Source organism: Carassius carassius, chromosome 21 (assembly GCF_963082965.1).
Source record: "Carassius carassius chromosome 21, fCarCar2.1, whole genome shotgun sequence".
In the NCBI taxonomy this organism is placed as follows: domain Eukaryota; kingdom Metazoa; phylum Chordata; class Actinopteri; order Cypriniformes; family Cyprinidae; genus Carassius; species Carassius carassius.
In genome coordinates, this window is record NC_081775.1 from 26258630 (window position 1) to 26283149 (window position 24520).

The window sequence follows — 24520 nt, forward strand, 5'->3', positions numbered from 1 at the left end:
CATGTACCTCTGTAAACATAACCCTGTGAAAGCTGGTAAAATAATATACATATCATCAATGTCTTTGTTTTGTGTGTGTGTGGGATCCTTTCATTTTGGTTAGGGGACACATAGAATTTAAAACATGATGAGGTAGGAGAGTAAATGTCCAAAGCGAAAGTCTACATTATCTCTCTTATTTCAGTGATTTTACTATAGTTCCGAAAGCTGTAATTCAAAAACAAGCTCAGAATGTTATCTAGTTGTCGGCAGATATATCGCTAAAGTTGATATATCTGCCGATATTTGGCATTTTTCAAATATCGGCATCAGCTGATAAGTTTTTCTGCTTGGCCGGTGTGTTCGAGGCGGGACTTTTATTTTGACAGCACTGAGAGCGGCAGAACACACACAGAAAGGAATTAATGTATGCAAAGAGACTGTTTTATATTATTAGTAATAGAAAGGCAAACATTATAATACTTTCTCATTTGACGTCAATATTAAGCAAATACACATGTATATCATTTAAACAAATCTTTGAATGACTAATGAACATTTAATTTCACAAACCTTGCAAACTTAGTCGAATCCAGCTGTGAGATCTTGTGAGTGTGCATTTTTATCCAGTATGATCACGTGTTCTCTGTGTGACAGTCGGTCCATGTGAATTGAACGCTTTAATAATTTTAATCTTGTTATTTCAAATTATGCTGCGCTTTATGCATTTGCCCACTGTCATGTCATTTTCTATGTGTGCAGTTTGTAAAATGAGTGTTACCGTGGCTTTAAAAATATATATGATTCCCAATGCTCACAAACTTTCCAGAATACTGAGTGCCCTGTTGGTTACAGTGTTTACTTCTTTTTTAATGATATTTTTTATTCAATATTTATTTATTTAGAAGAGACTGTTGATGGTTCGCACTCTGAAAAACTAGACAAAGTCTTTAACAAAAAGAATCAATCATTTTATTAGAGCAAGAGCAGATGTTTCAGCCATCCAGCTATTCTCAATGCTCATAATGCTCATATTCTCAATGCTCATATTTATTTATTTAAAAATATATATTTTGTCATCTAAAGTTTAAGTATGTTTATTTTACACATTTTTTTTTTTTTTACAATTTCTCAAAATATTATAATTATTAAAATATTAAAATAGTTTAAAATTTCACAAATATGAATTAAAAATAATAATAATTATTATTATTATATCGGCTATCGGCCCCCCTGCTTTCCAAGATATCGGCATCGGCTGTCAATAAACTATTATCGGTCGACCACTAATCTATATACATTATCTTTTCACCGTTAAAACTATTGTACAACTAAAACTATTTTTTACAGTCTACGTTTAAAGAAGACTTCAACAATACTAATGTCTAATACTTAGCATAACATACGGAGGATCATAAGAAATAAAAATAATAATAATGTTTAAAACAAAATCAACAGGGTGGGATCTTTATAAACATCACTTGTCAAGGGCGGAGGCTTTTCGTTTGATGACTGTCCCCAAACCGACTTTTATTTTGAATTCGCACCATTTCCTGCCGTTTAAAAAACTGTTCTCTGTAAGCACTGCTGCATCTTCCACTGTGTCGCAGCGCGTTTATTTACTAGAAGTGTCTTTTGAAGTCGAAAGCTAATCGACTGAAGATTAATGTGATCGATCATGTGCGGGATATGGCTGCGGCCGGACTGCACTCTAATGTCCGGATCATCAGTAGTTTACTCCTGACCATGAGCACCAACAACCCGTGAGTGTCTCCAGTGCTCCACCATACAAGCTAAACAGACATGGGAACTCAAGCGTGTGTCAGTGCAGTGATGATATTCACATTCAACGGTTTATTTATTATAGGCACACAACAAATCATGAAGATATACAGAAATGTGTTGTTCTGTAAGCTTTCATAAAGGAACCAGTGTTGCCAATGTAGCGACTTCCCAGCCTATTTTGAGAATTTTTTTCAAAAGTTTAGGGACAAATATAGCAACTTCTTGGACAAACCTCATCTAAGTTCTCATCTTGCCCATTGATCTACATTCATTTTTATATAGATCAGTGAATTTGCCATTGTGATGTCATCTAGTGACATTTAGCTATCAGTTTTAACTACTTTCAATCGGAAGCAGTTGGCAACACTGACCACTGTTCTTTTTTCAGGGAGCTTTTCTCACCGTCTCAGAAGTACCAGCTGCTGGTGTATCATGCTGATGCTATTTTCCATGATAAAGAGTACAGGAACGCAGCCTGTAAGTACAACATGGCTTTACAGCAGAAGAAAGTGATCAGCAAAACATCTAAAGTGCGTCCATCCAGCACAGGCAGCACAACATCTGCGCTTCAGGCTCAGGTGAGCCACAGTGAGGGCTACACAGCCACTGAAATACCACTGTTAGCTACATTAACACTGCTTGAATAGTTTTTGCCTTGGTTTAGTTACTCCAGTTTGTTTTCTTAGGTAAGGCATGCTAAATATATATTTTTTTAATTGTGATGACTTTGTATGAGCCACCAGTCATTAAAAAGTATACTATATTACAATACAGAATTTTGGTCGTAATATTTCTATTTTATTTTTTTTGAAGATGTCTCATGCTTTTCAAGGCTCTGTAGTCTTATGAAGTAATATTACAATATAGAATAACTATTTAATTTAATTTAAAGGTCCTGTTCTTTGTGATCCCATGTTTCAAACTTCAGTTAGTGTGTAATGTTGTTGTTAGAGTATAAATAATATCTGTAAAATTCTAAAGCTCAAAGTTCAATGCCAAGCGAGTTATTTTATTTAACAGAATTCGCCTACATCAAACGACCCTTTGGACTACATCCCTCTAGTTATTGCAGTAATGATGTCACTAAAACAGTTTTTTGACTAACCTCCTCCCACAGGAATACACAAACAGGGGGCGTGGTCTTGTTGCGCTCCGACGGAGAAGAAGGAAGAGTTGCATTTGTGTTTGTCGCCATGTCGTCGAAACGCTGTTATTTTCATCTCAGAGTCCAATCACCTTTGTTTGGGCTTCCCAGGGACTCTGTACTTGGAGATTAATGGTTACAATTTATGTTTAACTCGGTTCCTGAAAATTATAATCCACATGTAAAAATATGTGCAGCACATTTTGCTGAGGACAGCTTCCTCAATCTCAATCAGTTTAATGCCGGATTCGCACAAAGATTATTCTTGAAAGATGGAGCAGTTCCCTCTTTGTCTGGAGAAGGCGTTGTTTATGGACCACAACCGGTAAGTGTATTTTATTATTTAAGTTGGTGCGTTTAACAGTTTCTGTAACTTATTACACACAGGGCAATGCTGTTTAGCTTTAACTAGATGTTAGGGCTGTGCAAAAAAATCGAATGCGATTTTCATGCGCATCTCTTCAGTAAAAACGCTCCTGTGATTATAAGTACATCTCCAGCACATGCTCCTGCCCACTTGCTTCTCAAAACTACTCCAAAACTAGCCCAATCGCGTTTCCAGGAGGGCAGCCTGCTCTAAGCTGCTGTCGAATCACAACACAGGAACCGCTGGCCCAATCAGAACTCGTTACGTATTTCTGAAGGAGGGACTTTATAGAACAAGGAAGGCATCAGCCCGTTTTTATGACAGTGAAAACAGCGGTATACAGATAGGTGAATTGTGTGAAAAATGCTGTTTTTTTTTTACACGCGAAACATGAACACGTTATATTGCACACTGTAAACACAATCAAAGCTTAAAAAAAAACACTTAAAACGTGACCTTTAAAATGTAATTCATGTATAATGTAGTGCAATTTCAGCATCATTACTCCGGTCTTCAGTGTCACATGATGTTCAGAAATCATTCTAATTTGATGATTTACTGCTCAATAAACATTTCAAATTATTATCAATGTTGAAAACAGTTGTGCTGCGTTATATTTTTTGTAAACATCATGGTACATGTTTTCTTGATTCTTCCCGGAGAAAATATGCAAAGAACACTATTTAAAATAAAAATCTTTGGTAACATAAAATGTCACCATAATGGCAATTTAATGCATCCTTAACATCTAAAACTGATGTAAAAGAGCACTTTGTTTAATCGTCTTGAATTCCAGATCAGCATGATGCTGGAGAATCTATACAGGAAGTCTGGTCAGGAGCGGTCAGCTGTAACCAGCTATAAGGAAGTGTTGATACAGTGTCCTCTTGCTCTGGATGCTATTATTGGTCAGTAAGAATACAGCCGTGTTCCTGTGATGCTGCATCTTGTGAACCCAACATTAAAGCTCAGTCCTGTCTGGTTCACTGCAGGGCTTCTGTCTCTGTCGGTGAAGGGGGCAGAGGTCGCTTCCATGACGATGGACGTGATTCAGAGCATCACCAATCTTGATTGGCTGTCTGTCTGGATTAAAGCACATGCTTTCATACATGGAGGAGACAATCAGAGAGCCATCAACACTATCTGGTGAGGATAGGACACTAGGATGACACTATCAAGAAAAATATGTTTTTAACCATTTTTTTAGACATCTTTATATTAATACAGGTTTTAAATATTTGTTTTTATTTTGTAATAAACAGTTTTTCTGTAATGTCATTATTAGCCACCACTGTCATCATTTATGTGCATTTGTAATATTTATTAGTATTTTTAATGAGCTTTTATTTATATATTTTTTTCTTTCTAATTTTAGGTTTTTGTAAATTGTATTACTTCTGTCATTTTATTATTATTATTCTTCATATTTCTATTTCTGTCTCTGTCTAGCTTATTTCATTTCATTTTCAGTCTTTTCAGTACCTAAGTGTATTCTCAGTATATATATATATATATTTTTAATATATTTAATAGTACCAAATGATTAGAAATTTCGATTAATAAGAATAGATTAGATTCAGTGTTCTTGTATTATTTACATTATTTAATATTAATATATATATATATTTTTTTGTTTTGTTTTGTTTTTTGTTGTTGTTGTTGTTTTCTTGGAAATTTTAGTTTATAGTAATTTTATACATTTCTGATTTTTTTTTATTTTCTATTATTGTTTTTATTTTATTTTTTTTCCGTTTTAGTCATTTTAGTACTCAAATTTAAACTTCTTATATTTCAGTTACTTGCCCAGGCAACATTTAATTTTCATATCAGTTTTTATTTTTTAAGTAAAAATTTTAATATATTATTATTATTTTATCTTAGCTTTATTTACATTAACTATTGTATTGTATTGTATTGTATTGATAAAATCACTGATGTCTATAGTCCTTGTTTATGTCGTCTCAGCTCTTTGGAGAAGAAGTCACTCTTGAGGGATAACGTTGATCTTTTAGTCACTCTGGCGGATGTGTACTTCAGGGCTGGAGACACACAGAACTCCATCCTGAAGTTTGAGCAGGCACAGATGCTTGACCCCTACCTGATCAAAGGTGCATGGCATCAACCAATCCCTCAGCCATCTAGATACATTGCTTTGTGATTTGTGTTGCTTTGAATGAAATGATCATGCTGTTTTGCAGGTATGGATGTATACGGCTATCTGATGGCCAAGGAGGGTCATCTGGAAGATGTGGAGGTTCTCGGAGGACGGCTGTTCAACATATCTGACCAGCACGCTGAGCCCTGGGTCATATCTGGGTGAGTTTGACCTTCTGTTAATGTGTCTGAAACATTTTCAGAATCAAAATCGACTGAAAGCTCTTGTGTTGTCCACAGATGTCACAGTTTCTACAGTAAGCGTTACTCTCGTGCCCTGTATCTGGGAGCTAAAGCCATCCAGCTAAACAGTAACAGTGTGCAGGCGTGTGCATGGGCCGAGTGCAGGAGGCCATCATACACTTCAGAGAAGCCATGAGACTGGCGCCCTGTCGTCTGGACTGCTATGAAGGTAAGAAAGACTTTCATGATAATAGAAATAATAATTTCCCGCTATTTCGCATGTTTTGTAGGTTTTTAGGAAATGTTATATTTTTTGTGCAATAAAAGATTATAGATATTTAGCCTGTTAATTTGCTGAACAGCTGTTAGTTACTCTCTTGAGTTCTTGTATTCAGTCTGTCCTGTTTTCTAAAGGTTAGACAAAGCCCATAATAGTTTTCTGTCATCTCAGAGTGATTCGTCCCTTGTTTTCAGGTCTGATTGACTGCTATCTTGCCTCTAATGGTGTCCGGGAGGCTATGGGAATGGCCAACAATATTTACAAGACCCTGGGAGCGAACGCCCAAACTCTCACCATCCTGGCCACCGCGTGTCTGGAAGATCCCATGACCCAGTAGAAGGCCAAGACTCTGCTGGACAAAGCCCTCGCTCAGAGGCCCGACTTTATCAAAGCTGTCGTGAACAAAGCAGAGCTCCTCAGTATGTCAACAATTAACACACGCCTTTCTATGTTAATCGTAAACTGTGCCCATAATATATTATTTTATAATGATACATTTTATAATATTTTTCTATATTATTATTATTATTGTTGTTGTTAATTTATTATGATTTAGTAATTTATTATAATAAATGTATTATAAATAGTAATATTTATTAATAATGATTTTATTATAGATTGTTTGAAATTTAATTTATTATAAAATTATCATTATCATTATTTTTTTATTAAACTATTATTATATTTTCTTTATCAATTGGTTATCATATATCATATCATTAATTACATTTTAATTATTTTAATTAATATTTATTATAATTATAATTTATTATTATTAAATTTGTATATTTTTTTGTATTATTTATATTATTCCCCAATTATTAATTATATTCTTTTTTTATACTTTTCTAGTTATTATTATTTATTCCTATATTGTATTATTATTAATTATTTTATTTTTAAATTATATAATTATTATAATTATTTTTCCTATTTATGAACTACTAGTGGTAGTAATAGCAAATTTGTATTTGTTTTTCCATTAATCATTATTGTTATAAATTAACTAAAAAAGATATATATTATTATACAATTGATATATTATTGATACAATTTATTTATTATTAGTAGTAATTTATTTTTACTTATTTATTTTTCATTATATCGTTTATTATTTTTGTTATTGTTCATTAACTGTTATGAAAAGTAGTTATGAAATGAAACAAATTATTTTCTTGACTTAAGCTTCAAAAGCATATATTTTGGTGTAATCTATGTAATGCCTAAATCATTTTAATTACAGATCGAGAACAGAAGTATGATGAAGAAATAGCTCTTCTACGGAACACATTAGCCAATCAGAGCGACTGCGTGCTGCACAGGATGCTGGGGGATTTTCTCGTAGCTGTTAATGACTATCAGGAGGTCATGGACCAGTACAGTATAGCGCTAAGGTATCGTCATCCACACTGTACGGTAAAATCTTAAACATTAGAGTCGAGCAGACTTGACTGTTCTGTTCCTCTTCTGTAGCCTCGATCCGAATGACCAGAAGTCTCTGGAGGGCATGCAGAAGATGGAGAAGGAGGAGAGTCCCACGGACGCCACGGTGGAGCTGGACGGAGACGATATGGAGGGCAGCGGGGAGAAGGGAGATCTGGAGGGCAGCGACAGTGAGGCGGGCGCAGTGGGCCGATCAGGAACAGTGGTTCGGCATGCAGTGACCCTCAACACTTCAGCTTCAGCACTGATTACACAGATCATTCACTCTTCATGTGTTCTCCAACAATAGTTAAACATCATGGGTGTCAAGTTATTTTCTGTTTTGGGCCAAGTACAGGACTAGACAACTGTGCTACTTATTTTTTTTCATAAAGGTGTCAAAAATGACATTTATTTCCAGTAAAATGATGCTTGGTAATGAGGCATCTTTTAATGAACCACAATCCCACAAAATCCCACAATATCTGATCTTGTGTGTAATAAACATGTCAAAGTCATATTTCACACCAAAATCGAAAAGAAAGTGTTGTGTTGCTGTTAGGAATTTTTAACAGCACATTTCAGCCATGTTCTTCACTGCAATATTTTTATATTTGTTTAATACTTATTCAAAGCAGTGATTTCCATTAAGATTATGCAGTGCTACTTTTTTTTTTTTTTAATAAAAAAATAATTTAAATACATAATATATACATAAATAATATTTTTGTATTATTGTGCAAAAGTGATACATTTTATGCTTTTTTTTTTTTTTTGGTGTAAATATAACCCAGACATGTTCTTGAATAAGTTTTGTTAAGTTTAACAGAGCATGTAAATGATGCAGTAATTTTTTTTTCGGTGTGTCTTTTAATGTTTCTATATTGTTGTACATAAGACTATTTTTAAATGTTTTGGAATTAAAATCATGGCATGATAAAATGGTGTATTCACATTTACTAAAATCAGTATCGCTTTTACTAATACAAAATAGTGTTGACAGTAAAGAAAGAGCTGTGCAACCATGTAATATCATTTTATTAACCACAAGTCATTGTGATAATTACAACACTGATTCAGTAGCACTGCCCTCCATTGTCATGGGAACTGCTTTAGAAGACCGCCTGTCTCTCAATGTCACACATACAGTACAGTACACACCGAACACCTGAAATGAGCCTCTGCTTTAAAACATATTGCACATCCCTGTGCAAAGCAACAAGAACAATCAGTTTTGGTTCATTTACATATCTCAAAAAAGATCTGAGAAGATCTGAGTTGCCTTTTTTTTCCACTAATGACATTTTTTTTTTTTTTTTTTTTACTATTGCAGTGCTATACAAAAGTTTCTAACTTAAGGGGACATGCACCATGAAAACTGCTGCAATGTTACATTTTAAGATTATTTTCAAATTTCACTGGGTTTGACCTGAGCTATCAGGTTTAAATCTTTTTTTTTTTTTTCTACTTCTAAACTAATGACGCAAATGCTTCGGTTTTAGCACAGTTGACATGCAGGCCTAGAAAGATGTGGAGCTGCTGAAAACAACATGCACTTAAGTCACAAAAACCTCACAGCTTCTGCAAGGAATACAGAGAGCGGATCAGCTTAATCATCCAGAGCTGGAGAGAGAAAGAAAAAATAAGGACACGTTTGATCAAACAAACAAGGAAACAGAAAAGATACTGTATACATACATAGATGTGATGTCATGCAACTGTGGTTAGACATGATTAAAAGCATCTTTAGAGAGTTAAATATAGTTCCTGTAAAAGCAAATGCACATAATTGTGTGCATTACATCAGTCAAACAAACACGAGGTTGTGATGCTGTATTATGTGAGTGGTACTCAGTCGCTGATGCACAGGACAAAATTAGTTTCAATACAGCAAATTGAATCATGCATATCTGTTGGTCACCTGAAATAAGACACTTAAAAAAAAAAGACCCCCAAAAGAATAAATTGTGCCATTTATAGATTCAAAGCAGTCATGTGTATTAATCTCAGAGTTTTAATCCCAAAAGATCTTATAATACAAAAAAAGGGATCATTTGTGCTCAGTTTATTTACTCAGAACCTAGTATGTACATATACACATTACAGTAAAAAATAATTCATCTATAATATTAGAATCACTACGCTGCCCCTATAAATACATCTATGACATGAAAAAGTAAACATCTTCAGAGAATTTGTACAAAGCAAATCCTAAACACACTGTCAGTTTCATGTTTTTTACCTAAGCATTAATAAAATAAAACTGTGAACCACTAAGGTTTTTGTAAGAGGGAACTAGTGCATTTGGCTAGTCATCTATGGAGCAAAAAGAAAATTTAAGTCAGGAAACAGATACTAAGAAAGCAACCGACGGAACTGAGGTAGCTGCAATCTACTTAACGCAGAGAGGAAATCATTTTGCTTCAAGGGAGGAAGGAAACAGAAACGACTGAAGTTAGAGTGGAAAACATCTAAATATGACCCAAAAGCACGTTCGCTCTTTTTGGCCCAGTGGATTCAAAAGGCTATAAAGACATCTCAGAGCTTTGAGCCAAAAATATCCAAAAGCAATCAGATAAATATTGCATCTCCTACATTAAGCTTCTAAAAAAGGCCATAAGGGGACCTGAGAAAATATACAACTTTAATAATAATAAAAAAAGTACTTTAAATGGAATGATTAAAAACAAGGAACATACTATTTTCTGACAACAATATACCATATATGAAGATAAACATTATATATACACACATTCAAAAAATTAAATGCATGTGCAAATGTGAATGAGTGACTGTTGTTCCTTGTTAATGTTGTGTTAGCTTGCCGCCAGCTCTGGGATCAGTCAGGAGGACCAGAGCTGCTGGGTGTTGTTAGTGTCTGTGCTGTACAGCCACACCACTAGAGGGAGTGTCAGAGCTACGAAGGGCCAGGAGACACCCTCAGAGCATGCAGAGAGGGACCAGCCTCTCCTGTCGGGCTCCTGGTCCAGGTCTTTACCGGGCTCCAGGTAGTTCCTTGCGATGAATTTGAGCAGCTCGTCCAGGAGGATGACAGGCAATGAGATCTTCAGCACCACCAGCCACTGGGTCACATTCAGAGCGGTGATCTGGAAGATGACCTGAGGAACAACAGAGGGCGATGCAAAGAAGAAAAATAAAAAAAAATTAAATCCAAAAAAGATTTTAAATTGATTTCTCTGGCTAGAAAATACTGTATTCATATAGATGTATTGATTTTTTTTTAAAATATTTATAAAAATAATAATAATAAGTAATAAAAACTTATTATTATTATTATTATATAGATATTTTTAAGTGAAAATCCTAAATATTTACATTAAGAAATCGTTTTTTATTCATTTATAAAAATATATATTAAATGAGTAACAGACATGATTAATAACTCATTTTAAAATCACATTACTTTCTATGATAGTACTACTATGAGTATTATAATTATTTTTAATAATATTATTGAAAGAACTATAATAAAAATAAAAAAAATCCTCAAAGTTAAAAAGTATTTTAGGTATTTTACATATATATATATATATAAAAATGTATGCCTACAATACTTTTTCCACTTAGAAAAACAAAAAACAAAACTATAATTAAAAATATATAATACTCAAAAATACTCAAAGTAGTTAAAGTAGTAGTATCAGAAATTAATGTCTGTCACTTATTTAATATTTATTTTTATAATTGTATCATTGTTATACAGTATACACACACACACACACACACACACACATTAAAATAAGTAATGTGTACCTGACAATAGTTTTCAAATCAATAGAAAGTTTGTCAACTCTGTCCAGAAAACTGGTAATTGAACCATTTAGAATTGTATTAGAACTCGTAGATGTTTGGATTCATGTGGAAAGTGAACCTGGAGTGCAGAGTTTGTGTGGAGCAGTAGTGGAGAAATAAATGTTCCATTACAGCTAGAATTCTTTTCTGGGCCCCAAAATTAATTTTTGAGATCCTCATCTACATTGAGCACTTAATGATCTGTAGTGTTTAGGGTGCTGTACCGGCAGTGGGTCTACATAGAGGATGAGGAAATGCAGAGACATGGAGAGGCAGATGGCTCCCAGCAGCCAGACGTTCTCCCAGGGAGGCATGCGCAGCAGAGACTGGTTCTCTGACAGACTGCAGGATGAAAAAAATCAAAACAGGTTTACTTGGGTTCAGTTTTTAATCAGTGCCATGCGTGAGTCTGGATGTGAGGTGGATGCTGGTTGACCTGTTGAGGGCGTTACACATCTCGATGGTGACCAGCACAGACAGGGCCATGGTCATGGGGTACGGTGACTCGAACACATGGCACTCCAGATCCTGGAAGTCAGGATTATCAGGAGAACACTGCAGGAAATGACTCTGAGAGGACAAGAGAGAATACATGCTTAGTATATTTACATGTATCACTGATAACAATAACCCCCCCCCCCCCCCCCCCAATATTTAACCATTACCTATAGCCATTCAACATTACAGTACTGAGAGCTATCAATTTTAACAATTATTAGACTTAAAAAAAAACTTCTAATTTAAGTGAACTTAAAACAATCTTCACATAAACCCATTATAATGAATGCCATATTTACCTGTGCCCTTCATCAGAAATACAGAAATTGAAATTTAAGTCATCAAACAATAAATTCTAAATTAAATATAGATGAATCCTTAAAGCTATAAAAGTTATTTATTTCCTCTTTTTTTCTTTTTCTTTGATTAACAACAAGTATCACAAAAGGTTGCCTTTTCTGACCCACTTCAAGTCTTAAAGTCTCTACTAATGAACTGCCGAGTCTAATCGGGTGTGTTAGATGAGGAAGACAGTGCTAGGATGCTCCAGAACAGTTCTGAAAACCATTTCAGAGACATGTTCTTAATGTAACTCATATATAATAAATGCATGCACAGTTTTAAGGCACCTTTAATTGCCTTTTTGGTAACTTAATGACTTAACGCGACCACGTCATTGCAAGCATGTAGTTTCATTCGTGCTTTGATATGAAAAGAAACAGGGTACAGTGTGGGCCGGTGCCTTTGTGTGCACTGTACCCTTTCCACACTCATTTGACTCGCACCTCTTTTTATGTTTTGCAAGAAAACGACAAGAAATGGTTTTAATGGATTGCGAGAAAGCGACAAGAAAACAAAAACATACAATAAACAATAAAAAAAATTTGTGTGTTAAACTAGTCTATTTAGTCTATTCTATTTATTGTCTATCATTTATTATTTATTTAATAAACTGAAAAAAATGCATCGCCTGCATTAACGCTAATTTTGACAGCACTAAAATTTAGGCATACATACAAAATTAAAAAATGCAATAAATCTAAAAATAAATAAATACACACGCGTAAAAGTCTTAAATGTCTCTTTGGATATATATACATCAAAGGACAGTTAAGACTTTTACATTGTTACAATCAAAGAAATCTATTATAAATAAAAGTTGTTCTTTTAGAACTCTTTTTTTTCTATTCCAGAAAAGCAGAAGCTGCAATCTTTCAAAGATAGGTCAGTTGTTAAATTGTTTAAATGACAACTAAACATAAGTCTAGTTTTGATGAGAAGAATTGAGCATTTATATGCTATTGCATCTGACCTAGGTCTATAGATTTAGTCACACACATGACATTTATTTAAAAACAGAGATGTATACCAGCTGGTAAAATGTGATCATTGGACCGTCATCAGCAGAAATAAACCACCAGGCTGCAGCTCCTACAGTCGCAGCACCCACATAACCTGAGAAACACAACACACATGTGAGAACACAACACTTATCAGACCAGCAAGACTGGATACATTAATAGATGACAAGCCAGAGAAATGTACATAAGCAACTTTTTTTTTTTTTTTTTTTTATAAATCACAGCCACTAGGCTACATTAATCATGTTCGTGACTCACAGCCGATGGCCAAGTATCTGAAAAAGAGCCATCCAGAGATGAGGGGCTCTTTGGCATTGCGAGGGGGCTTGTTCATGATGTCCAGGTCAGGAGGGTTGAAGCCCAGAGCGGTGGCAGGAAGACCATCAGTCACCAGGTTCACCCACAGCAGCTGGACGGGGATCAGGGCCTCAGGGAAACCCAACGCAGCGGTGAGGAAGATACTGCAGAGGAGATCAATATATCATTAACAGACAAAACCAAATGAAACGGAACTGAAAACCACAACCGCACTGACCAGACGACCTCGCCCACGTTGGAGGAGATGAGGTACCGGATGAACTGCTTCATGTTGTTGTAGATGGCTCTGCCTTCCTCAACGGCGGCCACAATGGTGGAAAAGTTGTCATCAGCGAGGACCATTTCTGAGGCTGTCTTGGCCACGGCAGTGCCAGAGCCCATGGCGATGCCAATCTCTGCCTTCTTCAGGGCAGGGGCATCATTCACGCCATCTCCTGTCTACAGAGACACAACCGCTCAGCCAATCAGGACAATCAAACACAGTTGTGCTGCGTCCATTAGGGATAGTTCATCCAAAAATGAAAATTCTGTCATTAATTACTCACTCACATATAGATCCAAACCCATAAGACCTTGGTTCATCTTCAGAACACAAATTATGATATTTTCGATAAAATCCAAGAGTTTTCTGACCCTGCATAGACAGCAACAGAACTGCCACGTTCCAGGCCCAGAAAGGTAGTAAGGACATCTGTAAAAAGGTCCATGTGAAATCAGTGGTTCAACAGTTAAGTTAATGAAGCTACAGGAATTTTTGTGGGCAAGAAAACAAAAATAACGACTTCATTAAACAATTTCTTCTCTTCCATGTCAGTCTTAGACACATTGTTGAATAAAGTCATTATTTTTTATTCTTTCTCATAGCTTCATAAAAATGAAGGTTGAACCACTGATGTCACATGGGCTATTTTAACGATGTCTTTACTACCTTTCTGGGCCTTGAACGTTCTAGTTTTGTTGCTGTCTATGCAGGGTCAGAAAACTCTTGGATTTCATCAAAAATAGAAGATGAACCAAGGTGTTCCGGGTTTGAAAAGACATGGAGACTTTACTGACTATTTTTATTTTTGGGGCAACTATCCCTTTAACACCATATGGCTGCATACCATGGCAGTGATCTCATCAAAGCCCTGCAGGAACTCCACAATCTTGGACTTGTGTGAAGGCTCGACACGTGCAAAGCAGCGGGCAGCCATGACGGCTTTGCGCTGGTCGTGAGGTGAAAGTTCGTCGAATTCACGGCCAGTGAAGGCCATTTGGTTGACGTCATCGTCCTCTGAGAAGATGCCGATGCGTCTGCAGATGGCTACAGCCGTGCCTTTGTTGTCGCCGGTGATCATGATGACCCGGATGCCGGCGTGGCGGCAGAGCTTGATGGAAGCTGCTACTTCCGTACGAGGAGGATCCAGCATGCCCACGCAACCCACAAAGGTCAGATCCGACTGACAGATGGGGAGGAGAGGGAAGTTAAAGGAAAAATATAAAATAAAAACTTTAGTGCGTTCAATTCCACAATGGAAAACCGTTAGCTAGATGCTAACTGGCTAGATGGAGACAGCTAGCTAGACACAAAGATGGTTTATTAGATAAAGTGGATAAATACATTTCTAGATAGCTAGATAGTTAAATACTTCACTAGATAGCTAACTAGTTAGAAAGCTAGTCAGACACAAAAATGATATTAGATGCTGGATGAAATTACCTAATTAAATACTTTATCAGACCGCTAACTAACGTTAGCAGGATAAAAAACTATTTTATTAGACAGATGTACTTATTTGGCGTACTGATTACCATTTGTATAACCACAGTTTTACTACAAATACCATGGTTAAACTACGGTTAGTTTGTGGTTACCATCAGTCTGAAAATTGGTCAATCAATATGGTTTTATTTGTAGTAAAACCATGGTTCATTTTTGTAAGGGTGAATTGTTTAATAAATAATTAGCTAACTAAATGGATTAAAACCATCAATCTAGCTACAACTTTAATAATCTAATAGTTTATTAGATGGCAAGCTACATAAAAATAAAAAATAAAAAATACTTTATTAGAGCGCTAACTAGCTAGATGAATAAATCGGTTACAAGACAGCAAAAAGCAAGTGGGACAAATATATTAGATATCTTGATGTGTTATTAGATAGCTTACAAGCTAGCTAGTTATTAGACTGCCAACTAGCTAGATGAATAAACACTTCATTAGACAATTATCTAGTTTGATAGTCTTTTAGATGGGCAGCTAGTGAGACAAAACTATTTGTATATGTTTTTGGAGATAGCTAGATACATTACTAGACAGCTAGATGTTAAACAGCTAAATGAACAGTTTAATGGACAGTAATCCACCAAGATGGAAATAAACCTTTTAGATTGTTAAATATTAGATAGCTACCTAGGTAGAAACTTTATTATAAATAGCTAATAAATTAGATTAAAAATTTATGTATTTGGTAAGTAGCTAGATAGGTAGCTACCAAAGTGCAAATACACCCTTATTAGAGAGCTAGGTGTTAGCCATCTAAAAAGTATCTAACTTTTTAGAAAAGTATCTTCCATCTAAGTTTAAAATGGAAAAAATATTTATTAGATAGCTAACTAGCTATATGAATAAATAGTTACGAAACAGCAAACAAGTTAGTGGGACACAAAGACACTTTATTAGAAACTAGAAAGCTATCTAACTATTTGGATAAACACTTTGTTCTATAGCTGTGAGCATGACAGATGACTGGCATAGCACAGTATGGTATAAGTTCAGTAACTCCGTCACCTCATACTGTGCGAAGCTGGCCGTGTCTGACAGGATCATCTCCTCTTTCTTCAGCGGTCTATCACGGGTGGCCAGTGCCAGGCAGCGCAGGGTATCACGGCCAGTGCCGTACTCTTTGATCACACACATGATCTTATCCTTGATGCCTTGAGTCAGGGGAACCCTGGATCCACCCACTCGCACATATGTGCACCTCTCAATCACTCCCTCTGGCGCTCCCTGTAGAAGACAGTCCAAATTATCAATCTGAAACATTTGCCAATATAACAACTCAGTAAAAAACAAACCAGTATCCGGTTAGCACCTTGACAAACATCTTAGCAGAAGAAGATCTGGCCTTGTTGGGGGAACAGTACACAGACATGGACTTCCTGTCTCTGGAAAACTCCAGGGTGAACTCCTTCTTCATCAGCTGCTTGATCACCTACACATACATATTGAGTTATTAAATCATGTTTAAACGAGTGCTTGCATAATTCTTTATTAAAACCTGTTAACTGTCACCCGGCCCCTCGGTGGGCCGCCTACATTTACTTCACTATATTACATTTAAATCCTAATCTAAACATGACAAACTATATATCGTTAGAAAGGTCTAAGACTCCTAAATAGATATTTTACCAATATTTTTTGTTGAAAATTATATAGGAAAAGTAGAGAAGAAAAGTAGAAGTAGAGAAAAGTAGAAGTAGAGAAAAGTCTTCTTTGTTGCCTTTTTCTCTATCACATTTTAGAAATCATCAGAAATTATATATCAGTTCAAAACATAAAATCTCTAAATTCATCCTTCGAAACCCATTTTAAATTCAAACATTGCATAACCAAGAAAATGATACATCAAAATAATGTTACAAAATGTTTTCAGTCATGCGTTATAAAAAATTTAGGTTTGGATCATGCACTTTTAAGTCTATGTTCAAAAATGTGAGTGACAGTTAACAGGTTAATTGTATAATTATCTACTGAGTTGCAGGCGTTGGCTCTCTCGATCTTTGACAAGCTCCTGACGTTAGTGTCAAAAACGTTCATCTTCTCCACCAGGCAGGTCAGAGCTGTCTCCGTGGCCTCTCCAACCTTCTCATAAACGCCTTTAGACTGAAAGAGAGTTGGCAGTTATCATTTAGGTGCATGCTCCATGTGTGGAACTGAACTTCTGCTAAAGCTTTTCATCATGACGGTTCTACTGCCAGCTAACATGGTTAGAGATAGTCTTGTCACGGTACCAAAATGTCAGTATTTGGTACCGATACCAGGGAAAAAATTCACTTAACATTTAAAGATACTGGTCCATATGGAGATTTGATTGGATTAATTTATGCTAACTTTGACCAATTCTTTGACTGTCCATATTAAAATGTAAGTTTCAGTTTCATGACAGGATTTTGAGATTCCGTCCGCGTTTTCTGCTTCACGGAAATCATAGCACTGTATGCATCAAGAACCGGGTTGACCCGGGTACAACCGGTACTTAAACCTGGTACCGTGACATTTTCATTTTTTTTTTTGTACCGACTTGGTACCCGAAGTACTGGGTCTTTTGACAACACTAGTTAGAGATGCAATCAAATTAAGATTATTAGTCCATGAATGATTAAGTAATATCTTCATATTAAACTACATTAAAACATATTAAATATTTATATGTTTATATATATATATATATATATATATATATATATATATATATATATATATATATAGCAGCACAACGGTTATTAATATTGATAATAATTCGAAATGTTTCTGAGCAGCAAATCAGCATATTAGAATGATTTCTGAAGGATCATGTGACACTGAATAATGGAGTAATGATGCTGAAAATTCAGCTTTGCATCACAGGAATAAATTATATTTTTAAATATACAACCCGAATTCCGGAAAAGTTGGGACGTTTTTTAAATTTTAATAAAATGAAAGCTAAAAGACTTTCAAATCACATGAGCCAATATTTTATTCACAATAGAACATAGATAACATAGCAAATGTTTAAACTGAGAAAGTTTACAATTTTATGCACAAAATGAGCTCATTTCAATTTTGATTTCTGCTACAGGTCTCAAAATAGTTGGGACGGGGCATGTTTACCATGGTGTAGCATCTCCTTTTCTTTTCAAAACAGTTTGAAGACGTCTGGGCATTGAGGCTATGAGTTGCTGGAGTTTTGCTGTTGGAATTTGGTCCCATTCTTGCCTTATATAGATTTCCAGCTGCTGAAGAGTTCGTGGTCATCTTTGACGTATTTTTCGTTTAATGATGCGCCAAATGTTCTCTATAGGTGAAAGATCTGGACTGCAGGCAGGCCAGGTTAGCACCCGGACTCTTCTACGACGAAGCCATGCTGTTGTTATAGCTGCAGTATGTGGTTTTGCATTGTCCTGCTGAAATAAACAAGGCCTTCCCTGAAATAGACGTTGTTTGGAGGGAAGCATATGTTGCTCTAAAACCTTTATATACCTTTCAGCATTCACAGAGCCTTCCAAAACATGCAAGCTGCCCATACCGTATGCACTTATGCACCCCCATACCATCAGAGATGCTGGCTTTTGAACTGAACGCTGATAACATGCTGAAAGGTCTCCCTCCTCTTTAGCCCGGAGGACACGGCGTCCGTGATTTCCAACAAGAATGTCAAATTTGGACTCGTCTGACCATAAAACACTATTCCACTTTGAAATAGTCCATTTTAAATGAGCCTTGGCCCACAGGACAGGACGGCGCTTCTGGACCATGTTCACATATGGCTTCCTTTTTGCATGATAGAGCTTTAGTTGGCATCTGCTGATGGCACGGCGGATTGTGTTTACCGACAGTGGTTTCTGAAAGTATTCCTGGGCCCATTTAGTAATGTCATTGACACAATCATGCCGATGAGTGATGCAGTGTCATCTGAGAGCCCGAAGACCACGGGCATCCAATAAAGGTCTCCGGCCTTGTCCCTTACGCACAGAGATTTCTCCAGTTTCTCTGAATCTTTTGATGATGTTATGCACTGTAGATGATGAGATTTGCAAAGCCTTTGCAATTTGACGTTGAGGAACATTGTTTTTAAAGTTTTCCACAATTTTTTTACGCAGTCTTTCACAGATTGGAGAGCCTCTGCCCATCTTTACTTCTGAGAGACTCTGCTTCTCTAAGACAAAGCTTTTATAGCTAATCATGTTACAGACCTGATATCAATTAACTTAATTAATCACTAGATGTTCTCCCAGCTGAATCTTTTCAAAACTGCTTGCTTTTTTAGCCATTTGTTGCCCCCGTGCCAACTTTTTTGAGACCTGTAGCAGGCATTAAATTTTAAATGAGCTAATTAAGTAGATAAAAGTGTAAAATTTCTCAGTTTAAACATTTGCTACGTTATCTATGTTCTATTGTGAATAAAATATTGGCTCATGTGATTTGAAATTCCTTTAGTTTTCATTTTATTAAAATTTAAAAAACGTCCCAACTTTTCCGGAATTCGGGTTGTATTACAATAGAAAACAGTTCTTTAAATTGTTGCAATATTCCACAGTATTGCTTTGCTTCTTAAATATTTACAATTTTCTAAATTTAAAGTAATTGACATTATTTCTTAAATCATCCAGATTAAGAAAGGACAATTAGTAAACATACCTCATTAAAATCCAGGGAGGAATCATTACACAAGGCACAGATGGTCGCCAGCTCCACCAACCCGTCATACTGTGAGCTTTTCACTACTCTGTTATCAAGAAAACTGAGCAAACAAACAGAATGATCAATAAACCACCTACTAAAACAGAAGCTGACAAAAATGTGAAATCATAGACATCAGTGTGACTGCTGTACTACAAGTAAATATGAGAGCAGAGACAGAACACTCACACATCTCCTTCAGGAGCATATGTGGATCCAGAGATGGTGAATTCAGTCAGTGAGCAGTTATCTCCCTCAGCCTTGTCTATGATGAACATCTGAAACACAGACACAATGTTAAAGAAATAGTTTGGCATTTATTTGCTGCCATGCATTTACAAACTGGTATATTTACAAAACCTGTAAGTAACAATTTTGGGTGAACTGTTCCTTTAAGAAACCAGTCATTAACTAGATGCATCAGCATGTTGTCAGTCTTGAAGGAATTTGTTGGAAAGTTAACTTACAGAAGATGGCAGCATAAGCATGTATTAGCCTAAGAAGATTATATGTGTGCAATGACTCAGGGTGCTGTAATTCTATCCTGTGTGTTATTGTGTTTAAGTAAATACAGAAACTGGCAGAACAGCAAGTGGGAGGGGACTGAAAGCACACAGAGATGGAGAGATGAAACACTGCTTGTTCTGCCTTTGTGTCGCAGACTTTTAAAGTTCAAAGTACTCTAACATCCAATGGAGAGGGAAAAAAATCATAATTCGGACAATACAGCTATCCATCACTGAACTCATTCCTGCATTTCTGCAGAGCGAGCAGCCCAGTCCGATGACAGAGATCTTTATCAGTGAAGTTCAGGAAGCTGCACCAAAACACTTCATTTCCACAGAATGACAGAGGATTTTTAACTGACCAAAAAAAAACCCTCAGAATAAACAGATCTCCTGACTGAGTACTGTGGGAAATATGCAGGAGGACAAAGACTGAGTGCAATCAGCATGTGTTTACCAATGTATTCGAAGTTTCCAGTGACAAGCAGTTTTTCCATCCACACTTAGCTTTAATAAAGGGTTCAATGTTTAGTTGAAATTGATATTGTGATATTGCTTTTATTAAATCATATCAGGCTGCAATTTAATTAAATAAGTATATGTGCAGCACATTTCAGAGCAAAGTTCTCCGGTGTTTATAGGGGCCAACAATTTGAAAAATTAAGCGTTTTTAAACCTGTTGCCAACAAATGAGAAGCTTAAGGGCTTCCTACAGGTTTCCTTAGCCTTACTATAACAATATAACAGTATTATTATATTTATTGTAATAAAATACAAAGTAATACTGGGTACTAGTTAGTACTGGGTAATAGTTGATTACATGTAATCTGGTTTAGGTAATCAGATTCCGAAAATTAAGTACTTGTAATTAGATTAAATTGCATTCTAAAATAATTGTAATCAGACTACAGTAACTTTATGGATTACATGATTACATTTACACAATAGATTATATGTGACCCTGTAACACAAAACCTTACGTAGCATGGGTATATTTGTAGCAATAGCCAAAAATACATTGTATGGGTCAAAATAATCGATTTTTCTTTTATGCCAAAAATCATTAGGATATTAAGTAAATATCATGTTCCATGAAGATATTTATTAAATTTCCTACTGTAAATATTTTCAAACTTAATTGTTGATTAATAATATGCATTGATAAGAACTTCATTTGGACAACTTTAAATGTGATTTTCTCAATATTTTGATTTTTTTGCAAACTCAGATTCCAGATTTTCAGCAGATGTATAAATCTCAATTTCAAAAAAATGACCCATATGGTTTTGTGGTCCAGGGTCACATACAGTACTATATACAAATAGCCTCACCTACTTAAATTCCCCAATGAAATGTAAATTTGATTTTATTTGGCTTTTAGTTCATGTTTATTCATTTTGAGGTCATCGTTGTGCTAGGTACTCCTAAAAGTAGATAAAAGTCACTTACATGCCTCATATATGCTAAATATATAAAATTATTCAATATTTTTTCTTTCAGGCTAACACACTTTGTAGGGTTTACGCACAACAGGGTTGTGTGCAAATCTTTGCATGTTTCATGGAGTTATTAAGTGCACTTAACCTTCTGTACAAAGGTAGGAATAGGAAGACTAAACTGCTAAAGAAAGGGCTCACCCTGCAGACGGACATCTGGTTGGTGGTGAGGGTGCCGGTTTTGTCAGAGCAGATGACGGAAGTGCAACCCAGTGTCTCCACAGAGGGCAGAGAGCGGACGATGGCGTTTTTCTTGGCCATACGGCGGGTGCCGAGAGCCAAGCAGGTGGTGATGACAGCAGGAAGACCTTCAGGGATGGCGGCCACGGCCAGAGCGACGGCAATCTTGAAGTAGTAAATGGCTCCACGGATCCAGGAGCCTCCGTGGACGGGGTCGTTGAAGTGGCCGATGTTGATGATCCACACGGCGATGCAGATGAGAGAGATGACTTTGGAGAGCTGCTCACCGAACTCATCCAGCTTCTGCTGCAGGGGTGTCCTCTCCTGCTCGGTGGAGGCCATCTCGTCACGGATTTTACCGATCTCTGTGTTCACACCTGTGGCCACCACCACACCTATAGCTTTTCCCGCAGCAATGTTGGTTCCCTGAAATGCACACATTTAAATGTACAGTCTTTTGCACCAATAAGATTTGTGAATTAAAGCTGAAGTCAAATTTTCTTACTGAGAATAACATGTTCTTCTTGTCCTGATTGACAGCACGGGGATCTGGCACAGGGTCGGTGTGCTTAATGACAGAGACAGACTCGCCTGCAACACGACCGAATTAATAGTAAAACACAGCTAAGATACTTGACACTTAAAAACACATACAACTGAACCAAATGCTTTGTTACCTGTCAGAATAGACTGGTCTACTCTGAGCGTGGTGGACCTAATGGCACAGATACGGATATCGGCAGGTACCTTGTCACCCACTAGGAGAAGGAGAACAAAAAAAAAGTAGGTACAAATAAGTCAAATCCTTATTTGTTACATAGCACAGTTAAAACTAATGCATAAACAAAAAATGTACTGCAACTCAAAATACTCCTTACGCAAAAAAAAAATTAAAATGCAAATCAGTAGGGTCCAATGTTGTTTCAAACAATAATGACTGCCAATAATGACTACCAAAAACAATTAAAAGTTTCCAGTGACATGCAATTTTTCCATCCACACTGAGCTTTAATAAAAGAAATAAAATTGATATTGTGATATCGCTTTCACCAGATTAAATCAGCTTTTGCTATATTTGCAGCACGTTTCAGAGCAAAGCTGTTTATTTACACATGATCCGGTGTTTTCATAATTAACAATTTGAAAAAATCAGCATTTTAAACCTGTTGCCAATAAATCCTCAAAGCCTCAGCTTCATAACAAAATAAAATAATACTAACTCTACACAAAACTATGCAAATCAGTGAGGTCCAATGTTGTTTTGAACCACAATCACCATTTAAACAATATTTAAACAATTGAAATATTCTTCAAATTATTATCATGTACATTTTTGCAAAAAAAAAAAGTTTTGACTGACACGAGGGTGAGTAAATTATACATTTTCAATTTTGGGTGATCTATCCCTTTACATAGGTTAAAAACAACCCTCTTGCTTATGATTTATGAAGATACTAGAGTTCCACGATGCATCATTAAACTTGCAATTTCAGTACAGAAATAATATTTTGTTTACAAATCAAGTTTATCTTCTATGATCATACTATGCCTCAAATCTGTGTATAGTAGTTTATTTTGTTGCTTTTTTTGGCTTGAATATTTTAATGTGTTATATATCCACACATATTGCAGAGAACACAACATTCAAAAAGCATATTCCTAAATGTCTTCTGAAATCTTTTCCTGACTGATGAATATGCTATGCAAGATGAACCATGGCAAACCCAAATCAAATTAGGATCTTTAATTAATCAAATCCACTAGTCCCTTTTGCACAGTCATAAAAATGAATTAAAGGACTTAAAAAGAGAACCAGCAAGAAAAAGAGAGAGTGTGATCACCCATCGAGAACAAAGTAGTCATGTAAGCTCATCTTCACCCTTGAGGACGAGAGAAGAAAACACCATGGGAAGCAACAATGCACCACGCCAAAAATGGAGAAACTATTTTGATATGTTTGGCGATGTGCTGATCAGAAGCATGACAGCAGCTGCCCTGTGCTCAACAGGAAGAGTGACGATGACAATCAACTGGGAGGTGTTACACTCATAACGATGGCATTCAAGAGCAGCTCTAAGGAGCACGTTTGAGAATCTTTCTTAGGCAGCACTTAGCAGCATAAAGTGTCTATTAGCTCATCTGTCCATGTTAAACATTAACATATCCATCAGTGAAAGTCCCGGGAATCTGCATGGCCAGCATTTGGAGTGTGGCAGCATGATAACAATGGATGCTGTTGGCTTTGGCACAGATCATCACATATGTGTGCAACAGAATCTCTGCACTGTGGATTAACAAGCTATGCTTTCACCACGATCTGTGAGGAGCTACAGCGACAAGGTCACACACACGCACACAAGACAGTGACCGCTTTTCTCAGAAAGACTTAATGGGGCTCAATTGCAACTTTTAGCCACCTAAATCAGGAACGAATTGAAAACAATCAAGTCCAGCTCCCAGAAGGTCACCAGCACTGTTTTTTTTTGTAATTTATTTGTATTTGTTTTTATTTTTATAATGAAATAAATATACAATGGACATAAATATATGCATTTATGTAATCTGTGCATATGTAATTATTTTAATATATATTTAAATAAATAAAC

The 24520-nt window shown here is 36.0% G+C and overlaps 1 protein-coding gene and 1 pseudogene across 3 annotated transcripts in view; one reads left to right on the top strand and one right to left on the bottom strand.

The window, feature by feature from the left end:
• The first annotated feature begins 1606 nt into the window (after positions 1-1606).
• LOC132097231 (anaphase-promoting complex subunit 7-like) lies at positions 1607-7725 on the top strand (annotated as a pseudogene).
• A 611-nt stretch (positions 7726-8336) lies between these two features.
• LOC132098012 (sarcoplasmic/endoplasmic reticulum calcium ATPase 2-like) overlaps positions 8337-24520 on the bottom strand; it is a 31273-nt gene continuing 15089 nt past the window's right edge. For 2 of the 3 annotated variants that reach the window (XM_059504088.1, XM_059504089.1), the window contains exons 6-20: positions 22592-22672; positions 22420-22505; positions 21876-22340; positions 19922-20010; positions 19691-19793; positions 17042-17173; positions 16383-16502; positions 16079-16297; positions 14411-14746; positions 13522-13742; positions 13245-13447; positions 12995-13080; positions 11564-11697; positions 11352-11469; positions 8337-10433 (exon numbers count right to left, since the gene is read on the bottom strand). In XM_059504088.1, the coding sequence (XP_059360071.1) occupies positions 10158-10433; positions 11352-11469; positions 11564-11697; positions 12995-13080; positions 13245-13447; positions 13522-13742; positions 14411-14746; positions 16079-16297; positions 16383-16502; positions 17042-17173; positions 19691-19793; positions 19922-20010; positions 21876-22340; positions 22420-22505; positions 22592-22672 (2669 nt within the window). In that variant the 3' untranslated portion in view covers positions 8337-10157. The remainder of the gene's footprint in view (positions 10434-11351; positions 11470-11563; positions 11698-12994; positions 13081-13244; positions 13448-13521; positions 13743-14410; positions 14747-16078; positions 16298-16382; positions 16503-17041; positions 17174-19690; positions 19794-19921; positions 20011-21875; positions 22341-22419; positions 22506-22591; positions 22673-24520) is intronic. The other variant, XM_059504090.1, reaches the window with a different exon arrangement.